The following is a 19,191-nucleotide window of genomic DNA, read 5'->3' on the forward strand; positions in this document are numbered from 1 at the left end:
TAAAGAAAAAAATTAACCTTGAGTTGTATTGCATATACACATCCTTTTTCAATCTATATAATAGGCAATTACTTTGTCAGCAAATCACGTGTACCCAAACCTATGCTTTCAAATGTGGTGTATCAATTCACGTGTTCATTTCAAATAGAACGCCAATTTGACACAACAGTATAATGGAACACATGCTTTTGGACAAAGAAACAAAAACCCGCCATTAAGGACCATGTTTTAGATTGCAATGAATGCGCTAATAACAAAAAACCTACAGTACAAAAAACTTGACAACATCAAAAATATGCAAAACCAATTACGAAAGCAAAATCCATGTGACCCTGCATGCGTACTAACTAAATCCACTTTTAAATAAAAAAACTTTTGAAAATAGCGTGTTTTTTTCGGTTACAAATAGATATATATTTAACGACAATATTGTTATCGCTTTTACGTGGCACGGATCCGTGTGGTAGTTAAGCTCGACAGCTAATGTATAGCCACGTAATACAACATGCAAATATTTGAAATAACCCATTTTTACTAGCCAGAGAACACACAATTTCTTAGTAAAAAAACATCAAGGCGTTTTATAATTGTCTCGTTTCATGAAATTCTTCAATTTATTAAAACCAACTTCAAAAGCATATACATTACAGAATATCATGTCTCATATATGTCCATACGCCCGTATAATGATTTACAATTCAAATTAAACCTCTTACTATACCTTCTGACGCTGCAGTTACGCAGTTTTTATTACGGAAAAATATTAGATATTCCTACAATTGGAACAAAGAAGATCCAAGTAAATGGAATGACAAAGTTAAGCTGTGACAAAGTTTTCTAGTTCGAGTGTTTTATAACAGTATATCTCAGCTCATTAAAAACACTGTCAATGGGACCTGAAACAAATTTCGTGTCCAATGTCCCATCTGATACCATGGGATACAGTTTCCAATGAAGCCCAGCAAACATATATTACAGCATACTAATCGAGAAACCGCGATACGGCAAACAAACACGAAAAACGTGTATTTTATGAACATTTCATTAATTTTCCTTAAAATGAAAGTTAATTCCAAACCCTTGAAATATAGCTTGGAATTTCCTTCATCCATGTCAAAGGCGAAGACTTATAGAACCGAAATACTCCATATGAAAGCAATATCGCTGATACTGTAAATGAGATCATTATTTCTCTTTTCCCCTTAGATACTATCGGGTGTTCCTCTAAGAACTCTTTCACCAAGGTGGCTCTCACATTTTTGCGAGGAAATGGAGTAGATGGAATGTCTACTTCAAGAAATTTACAAAGTGGCTCCCAACCATCTTTGACGCTATATACGAGCAACTTGTCTTTGGGAGCGTTCTAGGAAAAAACATTAAGTTTTTAGTTACATGGGCTTACATTGTATACAACAAGAGTTAGGTTAGTAGTCATAAATCGAAGTATCCACGATATACTCTAACAACAAATATAGCTAGTTATAAAAACCTGCAGCACATGTGCGTTATGTCTTCTATACGTCATTTTTGCCAATAGCATGTTAAAGTCAGCTGGGCGGAAAAAATGTTCCTTAATACAAGTGCCATACATTGCTGTTACTAAAATTTCAAGAGTAAAGTTGGGTGAATAAGAATGAAGAACGTACTACCATTAATGACGGCACTTAAAATCCCATTAATAATCATTGCAATGCTTGAAAAGAGTTATACAGCTGAACAATCATCATGCATGCATACTAACAATATTGCGTATTTACAACTGCTACATAAAATATCTTTTGCATAATTACAGCATAAAGACGTCAACAAACTACTACATATACCTAGAAAACAAAGAAAAGTTAACTATGGTTTTTTTATTTTTAACTTGAACCGAAGTCGTTAAACCTTACATTAGCTTTCCGAATGCCACATAGTGTTTCTTGTGTAAGTAGTACGAAAGAGCGTTTCCCGAATTGACCACTATACGTTTTACATGCAATGTTATGACATCACGAAACTGCCATTACTCAATCAGAAACTTACGATTTTGTGACATGTTGGCTAAACTTAATGAGCTTAATTGAAAACGTAGCTTCACATACCCAGCCAACTAGTTACATTACTAGTTACTAGTTCACACAACTCACACTTCAAAACCTTAGCAAAATTTCTTACAGAAAATATCTCGCCATTTTTGCATCCGCTGAAATGTTGGAGAAAACTTGAACAAAAATAGCAGAAGTGGATTATTGGAAGCCTGGACCTGACCCCACATACTTTTTGCCCAAGTGTCCTCATCCTCTCTCATGGTAAAGATAATCTATATGTTACGAAATATGGTAAAAATATAAAAATGAAGCTTAATCGTGCCATTTATTCCTGCACAATTATTATCCAGTTCACAATCAATGCTATTTTAATGCTAACCTTGGCCTCTGGAAATGCTTTATGAATTTCATCCCAGAAATAGCAGCTAGGCGAATCAGTCACAGCATCGACATTTTCAAACATTCGACGAAAATCTTCTGTGGTTCCACCTTCTTCAAGTATTTTAGTCCATTCATGCGCTAAAAACTGAAAGTTTTCTACGAAGTCGTAGACGTTGTATCCAAGTTCTTCTAAAGCGGCTTTTAGAGACTTGGTGCCGGTTTTGGATAGTCCAGCACATATCACTTTCATGATTTTCGATGCTTCATTGACAAATTACAAGAGAACTCTTTAAAATCCTACACTGTACACAAAACTTTACAAGTATGAAGGCCGAAGTATTTGCAAACTAACGTAAAATACGTTGATGCGTGGTTACATTATATCATCGACTGCTTACTGGAATAATCTACTGTTTCACAACTATTTATTGGCAGGCGAATCAAGCAATCATTGCGCTTCCGGCGCTACCAGCTCTACCGGCGCTACCAGCTGCAACTCATGTGCTTATTGCTGTAGCGATTCGCTTCAATGGTTCACAACTTTAAAAGTCGTATTAGAATGGTTATCGCTTCGTGTTTGCTCTCTCACAAAGTAACATGAGGTGTTGACACAGCACGACAGAATAGCCTGGTACTTGCCAACGATTCATGCGCGAAAGCACGCATCTTTCCCTACAGCATACATTTGAGTAAATTTTGCAAAAAATGTTGTTCTATATGGCTAGGCTATCACTTTTCTGTTGCAAACTATGAAACTGCCGCTTAATAGATTGTCTTTTTTAAAGCAATATTTTTTTTATAATCTACTAGCCTACAGTGGGTCAATAAGTTACACCAAAAATTTAAATTTAAAAATTTTGAAGCTTGGAAGTGTGTAGCGTAAAAACCTCAAACTTGGTTTATTTAAATGGGTTTCCCATAACATGTATAATTGTGTATTGCTCTCCATGCCATTTTCCGTAAAAGAATGTTAAACTGAGGTTCTTCAGAGTAAAACGATTTACGATACTACAAATCGCTTAGGCTTACTTGTCAGCTGTTATTTGGACGATGGAAATGCAAAAAAATAACTTGCTAATTATTTCTCAGTTATCCATTTCAGTTAATGATTAGACATTTTGATGAGATTAGTCAATAGGGAAAGCAAAGCCCTGAGTGAGGTCTCTTTCTTTGACACCAACTCTTTGTTACTGCCACTTTGCGCCAAGAATAAGCCTGGTTAACACGGTTTGCGACTCTTTATTCTACGTTGCGTACGAAAACAAAGATTTACGACTGTAACGGGAAATGCAACGCGTCTGTTCCTACCAGGCCGATTCGTTTTTAACGGTGAACCGCCGCACCAAACACATCAGGTAGAGACAAGATTTTTGGACAAAATCTTTTATTTGGAACAGAAAACGACCACCTCTCCTCAATGACTAACATGAACCATGCTTATATAGACTTCCGGGCTACAGCTTAGGCGTAACAATACTTGATAAAAGAAGAGCTAAGCAGTAAAACCTGAATAAAATATAAGTGTGAGGTCATTGATAATTCTGTCACACGACTATTTGTCCGAACGTTTGTGTATCGTTGTTACGTGCTATTTTCATTCACTAGGTGATGTTGCTATGCAACTCTACGCTTGTCGTCTGTTGGCCACCAAACTAGGCTACATAGCCTACATTTAAGACTGGCGTATACTTTTTTTTTGCGTTTGTTAACAAATTCCGGTATCATGAAAGAAGTAAAAATTCCTTCAAAGCATTCCGAAAAAAGATAAGTTACAGCAGTTAGTTGAGACTATGGACTGCAGAGAAAATTTCTTCAAAGTAGTTTGACATGTAGATAATGATTTAACAGCCTTAGGACACTTTATAACAATAGTTAGAAAACTATACCTACGCTTAATGTCGATATAATATGCTACGTTGGAAAGTGATTTTAACAAAACTTATTTCGAAAAGATGAAAAGGAATGCCAAACAGATGAAGAAATGTTAAAAAACCATTTTGATGACCAGGATCTACTGAACTTATATGCTCCAAATGAAAACAACAGAGCCAGCAGAGTTATTGAAACCAGCATTTCTTTTTTTGCTCGTATTGCCAATGGATCTTCTTTGAGGAAATCCTTCACCACTTTACCTCTCACGTTCTTGCAAGGAAATGGAACGGACGGAACATCTACTTCAAGGAATTTACAAAGTGGTTCCCAACCTTCTTTGACGTTATAAACAAGCAGCTTGTCTTTCGGAGCGTTCTGAACATACCAATGAAAAGTATCCTACTTACTTCAAATTATCTTGAAAAAGTAATACTTCTTTTGTAAACTGTTACAAGACCTTTGATAAATAAGCTTAACATATTTTACTATGTCATTGGTTGCAATAAACGCAGTTAGTACAGGTAAAATCGTTTTTATTTAGACTACGTTACTAACATGTTTTGGATAAACATAAAAATGTAAAACAATATACTCCATTTTTCAGAGCTCAAGTGCAACTATAGTTATTAAAATAAAAAGCCAATATGCAGTTTACTTATAGATCTTTGTGAAGAAGTATTTGCATTACAGTTATGATGTAGAAAGAAGAAATGATAACACAAGAATAACCTCAACAAGAGATTGAGTCACTTTCCATTTGGATAGAAATCGGAGAAAAACAAATAGTACAAAAAATATTTAAATCTTGATGTAAAATAAAAATTTTTCCTAAAGAAACGACCTGCAAGAAAAGAAAAGCACAAATCACAGTGAAAAGAATCTCGGCCTACCTAATATAAAGTTATCGCTGATTTTACATTTTTATCGCAAGAGGGCGAACTGATAGCACCGACGACTGACGTTTCCGTTGATCTAGATTTTTTATTCCGGAACGCTATAGAGTATAGAGTATAGCCTATAGAGTATAGACTGTTAATCGTGTACTTTCAAGTAAATTTTAGATCAGAATATAGTTTTTATTGTGTCGTAAAACAAACGGTTCGCATTCATCTTCACATATTCAACAAATTTTTAACCTAACAGCAAGTTTTATATTACTAAAGAAATGTCAGAATGATATGACAGTAAAATTTATTAAGGGTTATTCATAAAATAGTTAGACTCAGTACCAAATAAACAAGCCAACGAAAACGGCACTCCAGTTTTTTATTTATTATATAATCCAGCACCCCTCCTTCATGCCAGCCTTACTCTTTGTTTCAACACTCGTTATTGTTATCGTATAGCGGTAGCCTATACTATAGTGTGGTTCTGTTCTAATTATTTTTTTGTTATTTCTTGTTCTTGTGTTATCATTCTTTTATTTTTTTCCAATTTCATTGCGACATGCGTGATTGTAACACTTTGTTACATGATTGCAATAGCCTACTTCTTCACAAAGATCCTACAGTATAGAATATAGATCCTAAGTTACTACGATATAGATAGTGACTCCTTCACCGTATAAATATGTCACACTCACGCAGCCCTTTGTTAAAGATATAGGCGATTATAGATTAAAACAATAGAACAGCAAAAAATTTATTTTGCCATTATAAGGGTAAATTAAAGCTAGACTTAGATTTGGAGCAAAAGTTAAGTTAGGCTTAAATAATCATGTTATAACGTTAAAATATATTAACCAGAAACTGTGAAAAATACTGTAGCTTCAAACATTCGATTTTTCCGGTGAAATTATTATGACAACTAATTATATTAACCATTTAATTTTCATATTTACGATGTTTGTACTTAAGCTTTAAAGAAGTAAGATTATTTGTTTATTTAAAACATGTTTGTTAACAGAATTATGAATTTGCATGCACAAATTGGGTTTATTGCAAACAATTGGTATTTGAAGATATCAACGCTCTCCACTTTGTTCTAACATATTTTAGGACTAATAATAACCTGTAACACATGTGCATTATGTCTTCGGTAAGTCATTCTGGCTAGAAGCATGTTAAAAGTAGCTGGACCAAAAAAAGACTCTTTCAATTTTGTTCCAAACGCCGCCGTCACTAGAAAAAATTTATTGGCTCAATCATATAATATTATGCACAACAAAACAACATGGTCTTACATCCATAGCATCAATAAATACTGCATTAATTTAAACCAAGAAATTTTCGCAGTGAAAACGATACAATCTATACTTCGTCTACAGTACAGTGCATAATATTGTACTCTTCGTTTTCATACCTACTTTGTCCGACCATGCTCTCGCTTGTTTTAAAGTTGGCGAAAGCATGTAAAGAATCTGTATTTGTGGATTATTTGCGGCTGCCACCTGGTTGTACATACTCCTAGCCCAAGTGTCTTCATCGTCACGCATTGTTAATATAATCTAAATATATCAAAAAGTCATATAAAATCACTACAGATATTATGCAACTTAGCCTATTTCACAAAATCATTTTTACCTTAGCCTCTGGAAATGCTTTATGAATTTCGTCCCAGAAATAGCAACCTGGTATATCAGTCACAGCATCGACATTTTCAAACATTCGACGAAAATCTTCTGTGGTTCCACCTTCTGTAATTATTTTAGTCCATTCTTTATTTAAGTATAGACAATTTTCAAGATGGTCATAAACATTATATCCAATTTCCTTTAAAGCAGCTTGCAGAGTTTTGGTTCCGGTTTTGGATAAACCGGCACAAATAACTTTCATTACTATTGTAGTTTGATAAAAGGTTTGCTGTGAAAACGCAGAAATAATATTGCGACTTTAATGAAACAAAAAATTTGATGTTTACACCTGCAACAACGAAACACAGATGATTTTTCCTCGAAGCAGAGTGTGAGAATTAGGTTTTTGCAAACACCAATGAGCAACCTAAACTATCTCACACCTAGTTTCCAATATATAGGCCTCGCAAAATGTTTAGTTTATTATGCTGCTTTAGTGACTGTACGTTTCTATTAGGCTAGCTAGCTTAAAACAATGCCGTGTTTACATTTGAATCAAGCTATATCTCTGCGGTACGCCTTTACTGCTTTTAATCCAAAATAATGTAATGAGTTCCAAATCAACACAGTGCAATATAGTGAATCATTATTTCTTATGCCACTGATGAATTCTTATTAGCCAATGATTAACCATGTTTAAAATTCGCTTCAACAGAACTTTAAAAGCTTCGGTTATAGTTAATATTTGCATTCAGGACAAACTCTATAGTTCAGAAGAATGCAGCCTACAATAGCCTACAATAGCCTACAATACCTACAATAGCCTACAATTCCATAAAATAATGTATGGAATTTTCTGCCAGACTTTAAGATATACTATATTTGCACTGATTATTTGTGAATGATTATTATGCGCCTAGTCCTGCATGGTGTGATTGATTTTGAGTTTAATGGTCGTGCTACAATAGTTGTTATCAGCAAGTTATTAACGTTATTATTTTGATGCACATTTAAGGATTTATGGGTTTTGTCACCTTTTCCCAGTGCATTAGCGCACGCTAATATCACGATTCAATATTCCCATCTGACCAAGGTCCAAAAATACTGTAAAATCAATAAAATGATTGATGAATATTGCTGGTTGTATTGAAAACCGTTATTCAAACATAAAGCTGGCAGATACGAGCAATAGACTTTTATCTAAATGGATTATATAGTAAAAATTTTCTTTTTTTATTCATTTTATTTAGTAGATTAATTGTTTTTTATCGTTATTTATCGGACGCCGACAAGACGAGAGTTTTATTTTTTTTAGTCCAAAACCATTTTCCTGATCGATCGTTTGTCTCGCTATCTGTTGCATACATCATAATTTTAATAGCACGAAATAGAACTTGTACCACCGGTTCGTAGCCAATATTTGTGGACTTTTCCGAAATAGGTTGTCTGCATCGCTTATCGTACCGGAGCATCACTTAATAGATCGGTGCTTGTTATAGGCCTATACTTGCGTAAAATTAGCCGCGTTATAATACACTTTTATATTCCTTACAAACCGTTGATCGTATTTAATTATTTGATATAAAATTTCGTTGTATCACCAGTTCATGCTTGTGTAGAAAAATATAAATAAATTTAACTTTCAGAGTGCCAAACTATATCCTGTTTTTTTATTTTACTTTAATATTTGGTTAACACGGTTCAGACAACATCAACTTTGTATTCTATTTCTATGTCGCAAGCTTTTGGTTAGTTATGCAAACGTTCTAGCGTTTTCTCACTTGACCGCTAGGTTGCGGCAGCGCACCACATTTAGTTGCCAGTTTTTCTTTTTGAAACTTCAGAACTTCGTGATTTGTAATGTGCGTTGTAACTTGTAACAGTTTTCCTTCAGACATGAGGCTGCTGAAGTGCACATAAGTTTTTGGAAACGTCATACTTTACAGTCGGGTAAATAGGCCTAACTAAGCTAAGCGAAGCCTTAACTTAAATAGTTGCAATCTTTACTTGTAAAATTAACGATCAAATGTTGCGTTAGAGTGTAAATTATATTATACTATACCGAACTGTCTGCGTCCTGTGTATACCAGGATGTTCTTGTTTATTTTCCTATCCAGACCCGGATTCTTAGTTTCTGGGTCTCTTACTTTTGCACTCCCATATGAGGATCGAGTATTGAGGAATTATCACATAATTTCTTTTCCATTACCTCAACTCCTTCTAATTCAGACCTTCAAGTTGGAGCGCAAAAGTATAAGAGACCTCAGTTTTTTTATCTGGGCTGCAAACAGTGCAACTGGTTTGCCAATAAATCAAGCTTAACTTTTGTTTTGATTTCAAATGTATAAGTTGTGTATTTTAGTGGGTTTGATGATTGTGTCATTGGTTTGGACGCTACAATTTTACGTTTTTTATTTGAGGTATGACATTGTCATGATGCATGATGATAAATAAACTAAGAAAAACTGGCCGCTTGATTGCTAATTTATACTAAATAAACAAAGGATTGAGGCTTTAGTGTACGCCTTTAATGTGTGTTTGCAGGCACAATTTCTCATCGAAAACCTTTCAGTGGAGACAATGGCAAAGAATAACATAAATAAATATTCAATGGAACATAAAAATTGGTTACACAACAATAAGTTATTGCAATTTTATTTAAAAGGACCTAGTGAAAAAAGAATTGTATAATTCGAAAAGCAGTTCATTCTTAACATACCACATCTCAACAATGGGCCGAGCTGTTTCAGGCAGCCCAAATTTAAAACAAGCACAGTAGAACTTGCCTAAATCAGTTCTTTTAATTCAAATGTCTTTGCATAATTTGACTGTTCCCTTTATTTCGACACTTTTCTTTCATCAATCACGAGTATTTCGTACGTTTAATTACGCATTTTGTCAAGATATGAGTAAATGTGAGCAAAGGTATTCAATGTCGAAGGACAACTCAAGTAATGAACACAATTTAATTAGCCTGTATGAATGTGCGAGTTCGTAGTAAAGACATTTTGGCCGTGTCAATAAGTTTGTTTTGTTTTTACTGTTTAAGGATGCGTAAACTCATTTTAATTGTGTGAATGTGTGTTTCATTGGTGTCCATGTTTGATTATCTGTGCAGGCCTTTTAGCATAACTTTAGTTAGTTTATCAACACAGCATACAAAGAATGCACTCCAAGATCTCGGTTAACGTCATGGTGGAAAGCATGGCATACTGGCAAACATTTATTGTGAAATTCAGGGAACAATTATAGCTACTCAATAGAAAACATTGCAGTGTACTGCTATTTTGAATTAAGACATTGCTGAGCAATGATCATGTTCCTACATGTAGTGTGTGGGTAATCAACTAATCATACATAGCCACTACTGTACTACATGCAGTTTACTTTAAACTGGATTTGACCAGCACAATTTTCTGCCCTACTATGTAAAAATTAATTTGTGTATACAGCTTTTTTATTTTAATACTAATTATTTATTGTAATGGTTTATATTTATTTTAACAAAAGAATTTATTTAAGTTGCAAATAAATTCTTCTAACCTGATTAAATTATTATTTACAGAAGAAAGCATTGTCTTAAAATACCAAGTGGTTGCAATAAATGTAATTAGTTCAAGTAAACTCATGTTTTATAAAATTTACATTAAAGGAAAACTAACTTGTTTCAGATAAACATATTATATACTGGTATGTATCCTTTGTCAGAGCAGAAATACAAATAGAGTATATGTATACTTGCAACTATGATATATGGTCAATATAGATTGTTCACCTAGATCTTGGTAAAGAAGTATTTCTGTTACACTTATAAATCATGTGCCAAGAAAATAAAATATCTGATAATAATTAATAACACTAAAGCAAGACATGATAAAGATGAAGATAAAAGGGAGCATAGTAGATAACAATGATAATAAGTTGCAATTGTCTGAGGAGGAGAAATAAGGTTTGCAAAGATATTACTGGACATAATGATAAGTTTTCAGTGGAAAAATAAACTCAAGAAGTGTACAAAATTGGCACACCCATTGCTTCATTGTATTCACATTTTTGTCATGTCTTTTGCTTTGCTCTTGTGTTGTCATTCTTTTTCCTTACATCTCGATTGTGATGCAAACACTTCTTCAGGAAAACTTTTGTGTGAACAAGATGTATATTGACTGTTTAATTGAACTGTAATTTATTTTAATTTGACGTTCTGAAGGAAGCTTATTTACCCAAAACATGTCAGCTTTCAATTAAAATGTGACTTTACCTGCATTAATTGCATTTCTTGTTAACAACTGGTAATTGTATGTGTAAAAGTAGTTAAATGTATCAAGTAAACGCTATTTTTTCTGAAAGATAAACATGTATCACTAATTACTCTGGTTATTCTGCTATATACAGCTTAGTCTATAACAGCATGTCATAATGTTTTATTTTCTTTTGTATTGGATTACTGCAAGTATTCAATTGATACTGCGTTACCTTGACTATTACATGTCAGGAACCTTAGCACTACTAGATTATTATGTACCAGGTAATTTAACTGTCATATAATAGCATGCTGAAATACTATGAAAATATAAAAAACTTTGTCAAATTTTTTGCATAATTTCTTGATTGTTTCCTGATCTTTTTTGAAACTTTTTTCAGGATGGCGTGTTTTTCTTTTATCTCCGTTCGTGATCACATTCCTTATATTGCCAATGCTACTGGTTCTTTACCTCTACTTTTGCGCTTTGCTCTTGTTTGTTTATCGTCGTCGCCACTCTATAATGGATGCCTTTCACCAAACTGCTTGGGATGGTTATCGTCAGACTATAGCAGCCTTTTGGAGTGGCCATGGTTGGATATGGCATGGTAAAAAGTTAGATTTTTTTCAAAGTCCCTTTTTTAAACTGCTGCTTTAGTAGCGTAAAGTTATATTCTGTGTAAATGATTATCCTTTGTATTATGATGTTACTGTTATTATAATGAAGCACATGAATTTTTTGTTAAATTTTATAACATTGTCATAGGCCAGGGTAGTGCTTCGCAAACTTCAGCGATACACACCTCAACAAAAATATATATATACCTATAATATGAAGAATACGAACAAACTTGAGCCATGCATAAAGATACAATTTTTTACTGTAATGTATGTTAATTATTTTGTCAGTCATTCTTTTTCCCATCAAAGTTTTTCTTTACTAGAAAAAAAAATATACTGGCTGCACTGGACACCTGTAGCATCATCTGTAACCACTCTGTCATAGTGTATGGTATTTCAGTTTAGTAGCTTGAATGAAAGAAATACTTTTAGGTTATGAAGTTGTTGGATTGGAAAACATCCCAACATCTGGTCCTGCTTTGCTGGTTTATTATCATGGAGCATTTCCAATTGATGTATATTATCTTCTTGCCAACATATACATTGAAAAGGGCCGTATAGTCCACAATGTTGTTGACAACTTTGTATTTAAAATACCAGGTAAAAACTTTTGCTTAAAACTCAAATAAAACTATACTGGTACTGGACATCAATTTGATACACTTATACACACAGTATATAATATACATAAAAACATCGCAATTAATTTTTGTGATTTGTTTGTTTTAAACTATCAGGACTAAAAATACTGTTTCGTTTTTGGGGATCAATTTGTGGTCCCAGAAGTGAAGTGGTTGAATATTTGAAGGATGGTGCTTTGGTTGGCATTGCACCCGGTGGAGTAAGGGAAGCTTTGTTTAGTGAAAATTATTCCCTTGTTTGGAAAAATCGTGTTGGCTTTGCCAAAGCTGCGCTGGAAGCTGAAGTGGTTTGTATACCGTTGTCTTATATAATAACCAATTGCCTGATTGGGACCACAGTGCAGTTATTGAACTATGACTCAAAAGTAATTTGCATAGGTAAATACTGCTTTGCTTTTAAAATATTTCAGCATTTTTGTAATAGTATTTTCATTGTTTATTTTGTAGCCCATATTGCCAGTATTCACTGAAAACTGCCGCCAAGCATTTGATTATGTTAAATTTGGGAAATGTAAGTTTGCAAAATTGCTGTATACTATTTCAATGCTGATATATCTTATTCTGTTGTAGGCTATTTTGTAAAGCTTGTTGCAATACTTACTGTGCAGTGCTAGTATTTGTTAGTATTACCACAACAGCAAAATCAGGAAATGTGACGTTTATATTGTGTGACAATATCATTTAGCATATTTTAGTCGAATCTATGAAAAAACAAGATGGCCAATCTTGCCTATGTATGGCGGCTTTCCTGTCAAACTTACTACTTATATTGGGAAGCCAATCAAGTATGATCCAGCTCACACCCCAGAAATTTTGGCTCGAAAGGTAATTGCAGATCGGAACTAATGTTACGTGTTATGGTTGGCATGCTTGGTCAAAGAAATAAATACTTTTAACTGCATAGACGAGCCTTGCCATACAAGAACTGATAAAAGCCCATCAGTCACACGGCATTTTGTCGGCTATGTGTCAACGTTTTGACAGTTGCTATGCATACAGAGCATGCAAGTCTATACGGAATATCCCAAATGCACATCTGCATACTGTATGAGGTCTGCACTGAGGTGCGTTTAGTGTGGCGTGTGTAGCTGTGCTGCTTGTACTGTGCTGGCTAGCTCCCATCATTCATCTTGTTTGTAATGTAGATTTATGTTGAAGAGTTAGCATTTGTGAAACAGATAGCTAAAAACTAAACCTTGTAAATTGATATCTTAATGCAAAGTGAATAAAATTTAAAATTTATCAATGCTCGGAAATGATAAATCGCATGTGCTAAAAGGAATAGCTCCAAAGTATTTAACATTGTTAATTAATAATTAAATTGACAAAAGAATTGTCTTATTCTGCACGTTGGTTGTTTTTTTATTAACTGTATTTATTGTAAGACTTACGATAGCCTGTAGTTAATACATAGTAACTAACGTTTTCACACTAATATTTTTGGACAATTTTTGTGATTTTTAAAGCTTTTCATTTTATATTGCTTAGATTAATTAGCGTTAGCGTTACAGTATTACTTTTCTTTAATGATGAACTAACTAAACAAACTGTACCTAAGTTTGTTTTGTCAAGTTTTCAACTGTAAGTTTTTGCTTCCACGTTGACGATATATTGCAAATTATCTGTCAATAGTAAATTTAACAACTTACATTTTAAGGTTACTGAAGCTATGGAGGCGATGATTGTGGCACACCAGACACGACCTTACACCGTTTTAGAGGGACTTCTAGCGCGCTTTTATTCGAGGAAAACCAAGGTCCATCAAAAAAGCAAAGCGATATCAAATGCAGCAGCAGTAAACACCAGAATTGACCATACGAGGTCCACAGATTACGACATTGTTGGGACAGATGCAGGTGAAAATATCGAGCTACATCATCGCCGTAAGTAGTCGACCAGAAAAAAAGATATTTGTTTGCGCACATCCGCGGTACAACAAAAGTACAGTCGGCATGTTATGCGTATATTATATATATCTAGTTGGCAAAGCACTGTGTATTATTTTCGGACATTTTTTCACTGTGACTAACTGACTATGATGTACTTAGTCCTATTTGAAGCTTATTTTGTGTGTTTTGGATGACATTGTATCATGTTTTATTACTGGGATGTACTTCGAAATCACGTGTAACAAATTGCTTATTTGACCTTTTTTCTACTAAAATGGTGTATAAAGTTTGAGTTACTTTTTCTAGTAACTGTTCTGTAACGCTTTTTTTAGTCTTGATATTTCTAAATATCTGTTTATCTCAGTCAATGAGCACAATCTTTTTGTGCATTCTTCTGTGTGCGTCTTGCGAATTTTTAGTAGGCTATTTGTGTTAGTCCATGAACGATAATACATAAAACCATTTACTCAACAAATGCAAATATTGTGTAAAAATGCATTTATTTAGAAGAATTTTCATATTGTACGACCTCTTCAGTCGGATATGATTTACATATACCGACATTATTTCTATTGTCTTTTGTGAGATTACTTACCATGCGAAAGAGCTTTTCATGCAACAATGTAACCATGAATAAAACATCAGACAAATATACTATGTCTTGACACCCTATTAGTCATGCCTCGTATATCAAACAATTTACGGGAAACGCGATTGTTTTGGGAAGTCACTAGTCACGCTTTAGTTGTCCACGACTTGAGTTCGTGAGACATGTCTTATCACTTAACCAAAACATTATGTTTATGCGATCATAGACTTTTCCTCCCATTAATTAAACGCCTCCAGTTCATGACAGCGTGGTTTTATCAATACTTAATGTGCCTGATAATCTCTGCACAAGTTGCAAATGGTAAAGCTTCAACGCATTGCGTTCATTTTAATTGCAGAAGCAATAATATACCGTCTGCTCATGTTGTTCCGTAGTGGCGGAAATCAGTGCAATTTATGTTAGGGGAAAGATACGAAAGTGGAGAGATAAAAATAAACAACTTTGCTGTAGGCCTTCTGTTAACTGAGGCCCCTCATAATCCCAAGACCGAAACAATTCAAATTGTGTAATAAGAATTGCAAAACTTTGCATTTGTTTAACTTCGTTTCCCAAACTATCAAATTAACTTGAACATAAAAATTGCTGGCAAGTTTTGATTTGTCACTATCTCTTGTATTGTGGGATTATTCTTTTGTAGAAGTAGGCTATTTATATGTTCCCATTGAGTGCAAAAAATTGCATACAAAAAACTTTGCTTATTACGAGTATTGTTTCACTACAATAAGTATGATAATGGCTTTATCACAGACAAAAATTGGCTGGCAATGCTGTGCCATGCAGGTTAGCCAATTTTTTTTTCGTCAACTTAAAACCGATTGACAACGGCTTACTAAGTAATAACAAATAAGTCATATTTGAATGGTTTTGCCGTAATAACCATGTGTAATTACATCGCTATATCTCATTCAAACGCAAAAAAGGACAAACATAAAAGATTATTATTTAGAGACTGGTATCATAGCACTGACTTAAAAATGTAGGCTACCAATCCTTGATGTAAATGTTGTTGTATGCTAACTGTTAATTCAAATTGAATGCCTATAAAAATCTCACTCATATGGGGCACATACGTACGATTAAAGAATTGCGATTATTAGGCTTGTGCCCATATTTGTCCACAAGCAAAAATTTCATGCCGTTAGACATTTTGGATCTCCATGATCTTTGACTTTCCCCCGGTTAGGAGCAATGTGAGCCGCTGTGAAAAAGTTGACCATGAGATAGCTTCGCAAAGGCGGTTAACTTTCTGACTTATTTTATAGGTAACACATTTTACTGTAACGACATAAATCACAATTTGCAATATCTTCCTTAGTCCACATCTTGTCCAACGTAACAAATATTGGGCGGGAGGGGGGAGAATTACAGTACTATGGGGAAATTGGTGGTGTTGTGGTGGTAGCTTTAGGGATGGCCTAAGCCAAGACTGATGGTCTTATTGTTTGACTCCGAAATAATTATCTTTGACTCCGTTGCGTTTACTGTCTCTATATTGCTTCTTAAATCAACACCAACTTCATAAAGTCTAATTATTATATTGTCCGAATAAGTTGTCACATCGAAACCAATTAATCACCATTCCACATTTGAATATGAACTATCACTTGAATTCAATACTGAATAAGCCAAAACGTAAAACAGATCCAAAACTAAAAACCGTGAGAAGTACTAGCAAGTCCTGAAGGGACAAGCCCTCGCAGAGCCTCGCCAGCCCAGATTATATCCAAGCGTAAGCTTTTATATCATTATCTCAACCAATCAGCAAATCACATGTCATTATTACATTGCTACCATAAAACCACGTATCGCATACATTCTACGTCATCTAAACGTTTCATCAAGTACACTCAAACTCTACGCCGTGAAAACAATGCTACTTGAAATACTTATATCTGCGTCCAATATGTCAGTTAGAAATACAATTTGTTTGAGTAACAGAATTTACCAAGTGTAACACAGCTGTCTAAATATTCAATTTTATCTAACTGGAGAAATACAAAAACTTATGCAAAATGCCAATTATATAACTAATTGCAATTACTATCATGATCCCCACAGTACATCCCCTCCAACACAATGTCCCCACTGTACTCCCCAGCATTTCCGCTCATGATTCCATAGACGTAATATTGTTTCGCATGCCCAATTAATTCATTATTTGAATAATAGGAGTGTGACGGTTGGCATCAGGCGTCATTTTATGCAAAACACAATCTACTGCTAATCGATCGAGTGGCTTTGTTTGTTTTACGCATTTGCGATTGCGTTTAGTGCCTACTGGAAGAACACGTCTTCGTTTTCTTAACGATGTTTGGAGTTAGATTGCGCTAAAGTCCGACCCTTACGCCGAAGCCCACGTATTTCACCGCACGGTACACTCGTTTAGGAACCCTACAGGAGGTTTGGTTAACTTATTGGCTCTTGACATGTTTTGTAGGCGTTTCAATACCTATAACGTGGTCAAAATTTAGATCATCTCTTGCAGTGTTTGAGGTTGTACTTGTACCAATCAAAGCAAGCCACACATCCACTTCCCACTAATGGAACTGACCGTGATTTGGCTATAGACTATGGGTTGGTGTAGTGGTATCCTAAACTTTCTTTTCTTAAAAATGGTTCGGATGATGTTTATTTTCTAAAATGATCAAAATCTCGGTTTTCGTTCAAATTTGTTTACCAGATTTTGTACCAACAAATTTAACATCGTAGAAAGTTTCAAATTTCAGTTTTGAAATTGATTTAAATTATCAAAAAGCTGTTAAATAGGCTTAGTGCAATTTTCCCCAATAGCCTGGCCCTAGGCTACTAACCCCGAGAACCCTTATTATAATCTTCTAACATAATAATCTTCAAGCCTAGTCAAAATTACTAAGTGCAATATAATTCACAAACATTTAGCTACAGTATAGAAATTATGAACCATATTCAAAGAAACAGATGATGGTTGGGTCGTCATGGATGTAGTTGTTCCGAGTTTAGCCTAATCATTCTGTATTGAGTCGACCTCGAACCGCGATAAGTGACTTCTGGGGGTGCAAACCTTTCTACTAAATTGTAACTCAGTTTGCATTATCGACCTATTCAAAAGTTTCTACATTGAAAAAACTCATCTAGCTTTAGGCCTACTTCCTAAAATGCCAATATTATTATTAAATCGGCTAAACATCATGTTGTTAGTCTCCAGAATTTGTTTTTGCGCTTTGTTTAAATACGTTTAAACAAGTAGGCCTACATATTTTTAAACCTTCGGTGGAATGTGTAGAGTTATTTCATTACAGAATGGGTACAACTCACTAGCCCCCATACGCCCTGCTTTGTAAACGGGTTTGTATTTAATTCGTCTGCGTATTCTACGGAGCCGACATGGATAGTCTGTAGCTCAGCACGTTTACGTTGTTTTGAAAATAAGTTTAAGGTAAGCTATTTCAATTTAAAGTAAGTTAATGCTACTCTATGGTATTACAAGGGATCTGCAGTTTGGGGTTCACTGAACCAGCTAAGATAGCAAAACCTTGGCAAATTAAAATGTTGTACATTTCATCGAAATGGGATCTTTTATAGTTACCATGGCTATGCCTGATGAAAGCATAACAGTTTTAACTGATTAACTGTTCCATTTCAAAGCACACTGTTAACCAAGTCATGCAAGTTGTTCTCAACAAAACAAATCTTTTGTCTTATTACTCAAGTTTTGAGCCTTTTCTTCAAATTTTTTATGGACTATTAAGTTAAAGCTTCCATAAACGCTTACACAAAAATCTTTCATTTTCAAGCGTCCCTTGACAATACGCTGATTGCGTCTTATCCAGACTTTTACTTGGTTGCATTGATTAAACGCCAGAAACACGCCAGAAACACGCCAACCTACTTCAAATCAGCAACAGCTCTGTACGCTGGCGGTTTTGTACGATGCCAGTAACCATCACTATCAGGCGCTGTTTTAGTTACGATCCAAAATTAAATGAGCTTATTCAGTCTTGTAAATTCTTGGTTAGTGTGAGACTGAGAGTGTTGGTGAGTGGTTGGAATATGGTTAGGCCCAATAGCCATACTAGGTTATTTCAAGATTATTTAAATCCTATGTTGAAAGTTGAAACCAAAGTGTGAGTTACTATGTACTAGGCTATATAGAAAGTGAGCCTGAATGAGAATGCGGAGTTCAGATTCAACTGAAACACAAATTGGGTCTATAGCCTAGTGCAGAAGTGCACAATTAAATGACGTAACAATTTTAGTTGGTTATCTTGTATACAAACGCATCCTCTGGATGTGCACTTGTATACTAGACCCTGCACTTCTTCACTAGACCCCATAAATTATTGTTTATGCTTAATTATGAAAAACTTATGTCGTAAAACCATGTACCAATGTTAAATTCAGCATGTTTTCCAGGTT

At 34.5% G+C, this 19,191-nt stretch overlaps 3 protein-coding genes across 6 annotated transcripts; 1 reads left to right on the top strand and 2 right to left on the bottom strand.

Moving 5' to 3' along the window:
* Positions 1-101: 101 nt before the first annotated feature.
* LOC143450418 (uncharacterized) lies at positions 102-2,753 on the bottom strand. The gene is made up of 4 exons (XM_076950954.1): positions 2,410-2,753; positions 2,158-2,302; positions 1,490-1,599; positions 102-1,363 (listed from the first exon to the last, which is right to left on the bottom strand). The coding sequence occupies exons 1-4, from the start codon at positions 2,659-2,661 to the stop codon at positions 1,067-1,069; spliced, it is 804 nt and encodes a 267-aa protein (XP_076807069.1). The 5' UTR covers positions 2,662-2,753; the 3' UTR covers positions 102-1,066.
* A 719-nt stretch (positions 2,754-3,472) lies between these two features.
* On the bottom strand, positions 3,473-7,122 carry LOC143449531 (uncharacterized). The gene is made up of 4 exons (XM_076949768.1): positions 6,806-7,122; positions 6,585-6,729; positions 6,294-6,403; positions 3,473-4,658 (listed from the first exon to the last, which is right to left on the bottom strand). The coding sequence occupies exons 1-4, from the start codon at positions 7,055-7,057 to the stop codon at positions 4,341-4,343; spliced, it is 825 nt and encodes a 274-aa protein (XP_076805883.1). The 5' UTR covers positions 7,058-7,122; the 3' UTR covers positions 3,473-4,340.
* Positions 7,123-8,675: 1,553 nt separating this feature from the next.
* On the top strand, positions 8,676-14,838 carry LOC143449617 (DGAT1/2-independent enzyme synthesizing storage lipids-like). 4 transcript variants are annotated; one of them, XM_076949885.1, is made up of 8 exons: positions 8,676-11,320; positions 11,437-11,643; positions 12,089-12,256; positions 12,394-12,584; positions 12,745-12,808; positions 12,983-13,122; positions 13,202-13,361; positions 13,955-14,095. In XM_076949885.1, exons 1-7 carry the CDS (start codon positions 11,212-11,214, stop codon positions 13,346-13,348), a joined length of 1,026 nt encoding a protein of 341 aa, XP_076806000.1. In that variant the 5' UTR covers positions 8,676-11,211; the 3' UTR covers positions 13,349-13,361; positions 13,955-14,095. The 4 variants fall into 4 exon arrangements, with proteins under 4 accessions (XP_076806000.1, XP_076805999.1, XP_076806001.1 ...); XM_076949884.1 differs by lacking the exon at positions 13,202-13,361 and having other exon boundaries at positions 13,955-14,838; XM_076949886.1 differs by lacking the exon at positions 13,202-13,361 and having other exon boundaries at positions 12,993-13,122; positions 13,955-14,121.
* Positions 14,839-19,191: the final 4,353 nt, after the last annotated feature.

Source organism: Clavelina lepadiformis, chromosome 3 (genome assembly GCF_947623445.1).
Source record: "Clavelina lepadiformis chromosome 3, kaClaLepa1.1, whole genome shotgun sequence".
In the NCBI taxonomy this organism is placed as follows: domain Eukaryota; kingdom Metazoa; phylum Chordata; class Ascidiacea; order Aplousobranchia; family Clavelinidae; genus Clavelina; species Clavelina lepadiformis.